At 46.0% G+C, this 3,927-nt stretch overlaps 1 protein-coding gene across 1 annotated transcript; it reads right to left on the bottom strand.

The window, feature by feature from the left end:
- Positions 1 to 2,005: 2,005 nt before the first annotated feature.
- HOXA10 (homeobox A10) lies at positions 2,006 to 3,923 on the bottom strand (the record flags this gene model as incomplete). The annotated part of the gene is made up of 2 exons (XM_010287950.1): positions 2,006 to 2,280; positions 3,674 to 3,923. Coding segments are annotated over 2 exons (525 nt in total), but the record flags the coding sequence as incomplete, so codon positions are not given.
- Positions 3,924 to 3,927: the final 4 nt, after the last annotated feature.

The following is a 3,927-nucleotide window of genomic DNA, read 5'->3' as shown; positions in this document are numbered from 1 at the left end:
GGTTAATGAAAACAAGAGAGAAATATAATAACAACCTCCCCCACGGGCAGCTTTCGCCTCTCCATGCAGATGCAATCGGGAAGAAAAAAGGCCGTGCACGACAACGTTACATCATGAAAAGCTAACGGCTCCCAGTTAAGCTCGGGTTCAAAGTCTGTCCCCCCCCTCCCGGCGTACATATACCCTGGAAGGAACCATTAGCTCTTGCTCTTCTCCCAGCCCTCCTTTTGCCTTCCCTTTGTGCAAGACTCTATTAGCTCAACATGCAGCAAGGAAGGGAGGATGCGAAAAAGCAGCCTGGGTGAAATAAGCTCTTCCACATGCAGCCAGGTAGGGAACAGTTTTGTCCTGGTAGGGCGGCGAGGCTGATGTCCCCCCTCCCCATGCGCTCACCTTTACGATTTCTTCTCAGCCCTGAGATAAACCTAGAATTTTGTCACCGTCCTCTGGAGTTAAAGATCTCCGCAAACTCGTAGGTGTTCGATTAAAAAAAAAAAAAAAAAGTCGTTTCCCTACCCTCAAGAAATTGCAATTTGCTTCCTCAGTCTATGCAGCTCCTCAGTCAACTGAAACCACTCGTTCAAGACAGCAACAATCCAGATATACTAGCAAGTCATAAAACTGAACAAAAGCCGACAAACCTTAGAGCACCATCGCTATATGGCCCAGACAAATTACGACCGTCTAGGTAATATTTAAATAGATTCCTAAAGTAATTGCAGGGGGTTTAGGCAACTATTCCTGTTGTAAAAGTTCTCGAAGACATAAAGTAGAACCTGAGGATAAACAGTCACAAAAAGAGGTAAAATTAAAAGGATTCATTCCACGTTTTTTTATTCTTCTATGAGAACATAAACATTGTCTTTTTCACGCACAGCAGCATTACAATATTAATTTATTCCGATTTAAGGTAAGAACTAGATATAGCTAGAACTAACATTTATAATAACGATAGAATGCATTTGCTTAAAACAGTATCGGCATTTTAATAATAATAGACATTTATACATATCTGTATTTATAGTTTTTCCCCTTCTTTTTTTTTTTTCACCTATATGTTTGACCCTTTAATGCATGTAACTTCACAGTATAAAGGAAGATGAACATATTCTCCCTTGCAATGTCAGACTCTGGCTCAGAAAGTCCTTCTGATGTTCGGGATATCTACTTTTCAGTGAAATTAGTGAGGAGAAAGTGACTACTTTCTTCTCAAGGGGGATTTCTGTGTGCTTGTCATGCGTTACCAACGGTAACATTATTTATAGACAAAAAAACACTAATTCCACATCTTTAAGCAAAACTACATTAAGTAAATATCTACAACCATAAAGAGTGAGAGAAATTCAGAGGTAAGTGTCATAATTTAGTCCATGAGCAACGCGAACTCTTTTATACCTTTAAAGAGAAGAGATTTCATTTTCCTGGCCAATTTGAAAGCTGTAATATTGACTTTTAAGGTAAAGCAAAAAAAGAATCGCTCTTAACACCCGTTCCCATGAAGGCCTTTTAAAGGATGCCTGCATTTCATTATTGTAAGTCCTGCTTTTCGAAGGGAAAAGGAGGGAGGAGGGAGAAAAGGAGAACGGGGCGGGGGGGAAGGTCCCAATATATAGAAATATGGCAAGGTTTAAATTCTTCATTCTGCAGCTATGTACAGTCCAAGTTACACCGCTAATAATTTAAAAGAATGCGCCTTTAACCAAGCTGGTTTACTTTTCAGAGAGAGGTAAATATATTTGCAGCTCCTGAAATGGCATTTCTGTGTTTCAAAGCTTAAAGGAACAAATCGGCCCCGGGGAAGGCTGAAGGAAGCGGGGAGGTTCACGCACGGCATTTTGTGCATTAGCGTGGCTTTAGTCCGCCCCTCCCAACCCCAAAGTAGCTCTTAAGAGGTTAAGGACATATTGAGAATGTCTAAAATCGTTAATCCATACAGGTGCGGATGACTACAGCCTAGGAAAATGATACTGGCTCTTTAAACCATAAAGATGTGTTTATAGGTTCATCAAGAGAAATTAAAGTTGGCTGTGAGCTCCCGAATCCTATTCTCTCTGTTCATTTTCTTCAGTTTCATTCTGCGGTTCTGAAACCAGATTTTAACTTGTCTGTCTGTGAGGTGGACTGTGCGGCTGATCTCTAGGCGACGCTCACGAGTCAGGTACATATTGAATAGAAACTCCTTTTCCAGCTCGAGAGTTTGATGCTTGGTATAGGGGCACCGTTTCTTTCTGCCACTTTTTGCCGTGAGCCAGTTTGCTGCATTTTCTCCTTTTGAATTGCCTAGTTTTGAGAGAGTAAAAAAGGGACGTTACCAGCGGGTAGGAGGCAAAGAGCTGGGGGGAGAGGGGAGGGTGGAAGGAGCATCTGGGCGTGGGGGGTCTCGCTCCCCAGCTGCGGAGAGTTGGAATGTGGGGTGTCCTTCTGGGAACCGAGAGTTTCAAAGCGGTTTCCCAAAAGCCCTGAAGCCGGCCGGGAAAATCTGCTCAAAAAAACTCCGGGCAGCCTCCGGCAGGGCAGCCTGCCCCGCTGGGCACTTCATCTCCGACCCCCCCAAAACGGCTCCCCCTCGGCCGCTCCGAGCCCACTGTTACTGGGGGGCGGCTTGGTGAATGGCCTGGGGTCTTATTTCCCCCCCGCCAGACACCTGCTTAAAAAAAAAAAAAAATCAAAGCCTACGGATCCGAAGTTTGTAAGTGTGCTCTGGAGGCGGAAAACAAGGTGAGCTGGGGAGCCAGAGCCTCCCCGCCTCCAGCCCCTGCCTTCTCGGGGAGCTTCTCCCCGGCCCTCTCTTTTCCAACCGTTTCGGGGGAGAAAAACAAAACAAAACAACAACACAAAAAAAAGATACTAAAAAATCCCCCGTTGCAGGGTGTTTATTCCTATCAGTGGAACCGGCTGGGAAAGAGGTAACACCGATCCCTCGATGGCTTGGAGTGGTTCGTGGTTGGCTCTCTAGTAGTTTTCCGCTTTCTTTTTTTTTTTAAATCTTATTATTTCCAACGGGGCGCCTGAAGGAATAACAGGGCGTCTGAAATGCAGCCGGAGAGAAGAGCCTGAAAAGTCTGCCGCCCAGGGAAAGGGGAGTTCTTTTTTTGCCATGGGGACCCGAAAGGGAAATAAATAAGCGAATGAATAAATAACAACCCTGTTATCTAGTGTAGACGCTGAAGGATATTCGCGGTGCATTCATCAGTCTAATTTGATAGCAGTTCATAGATGGCACATTTCAGCGCGGCTGTTATTCCGAAAAGCATTCTGGATCGTAAAATAGAACTTACCGCGTTAATAGGTTTATTTATTGGCACTGCCTATTGCTTATTTTGGATGCTTTACAAACATCTCTGTTATCTGGTAGGCACCTTCACATCACAGGGGAAAGATTGATCTTGTTTTTCTATATGTTTAAGCAGCATGCAGGCTAAAGTTGCCCTGAGCGGAGGCTCTAAGGGTTTTAAACTATAGGATGGACATTAATTTTTACGGCAGCCCCATGCCCGAATATTACAGAGTTCAGAAGGTCAGTCCGAGCAGCGCTTCTTGGCAGCCCCGCGGGGCAGCTGGGATCCTCCTTTCGCATCGCGATGCCACTATGATCCTCAACTGCTTTTTTTTTCTTTTTTTTTTTTTTTTTAAATCATCACCACCACCATCACCATCATCACCATTCGCTTACCTACGGGCTCTTTCTCGGGAGAGGCTTTGCTGCTCTCTGACGGAGCTGGAGAGAGCTCCTCGGCGGTGGAAGATGAAGCCCGAGTCTCGTCCTCCCTCTGGGAGACACAGGCCAAGGGGCTGCGGGAGCTCTCCTCGTCCTCCTTCCTCCCCGCGTCCGGGACGGGAGGCAAAGATGGAGGCGTCTGGAAGCGGCCGGGGGGCTGCGGAGGGAAGGGGGCAGCCCCGGCCGGCCCGGCGCCGTAGCTCTTGGAG

Source organism: Phaethon lepturus, unplaced genomic scaffold (assembly GCF_000687285.1).
Source record: "Phaethon lepturus isolate BGI_N335 unplaced genomic scaffold, ASM68728v1 Scaffold49425, whole genome shotgun sequence".
Taxonomy (NCBI): Eukaryota; Metazoa; Chordata; class Aves; order Phaethontiformes; family Phaethontidae; genus Phaethon; species Phaethon lepturus.
This window is presented reverse-complemented; position numbering and strand designations above follow the sequence as displayed.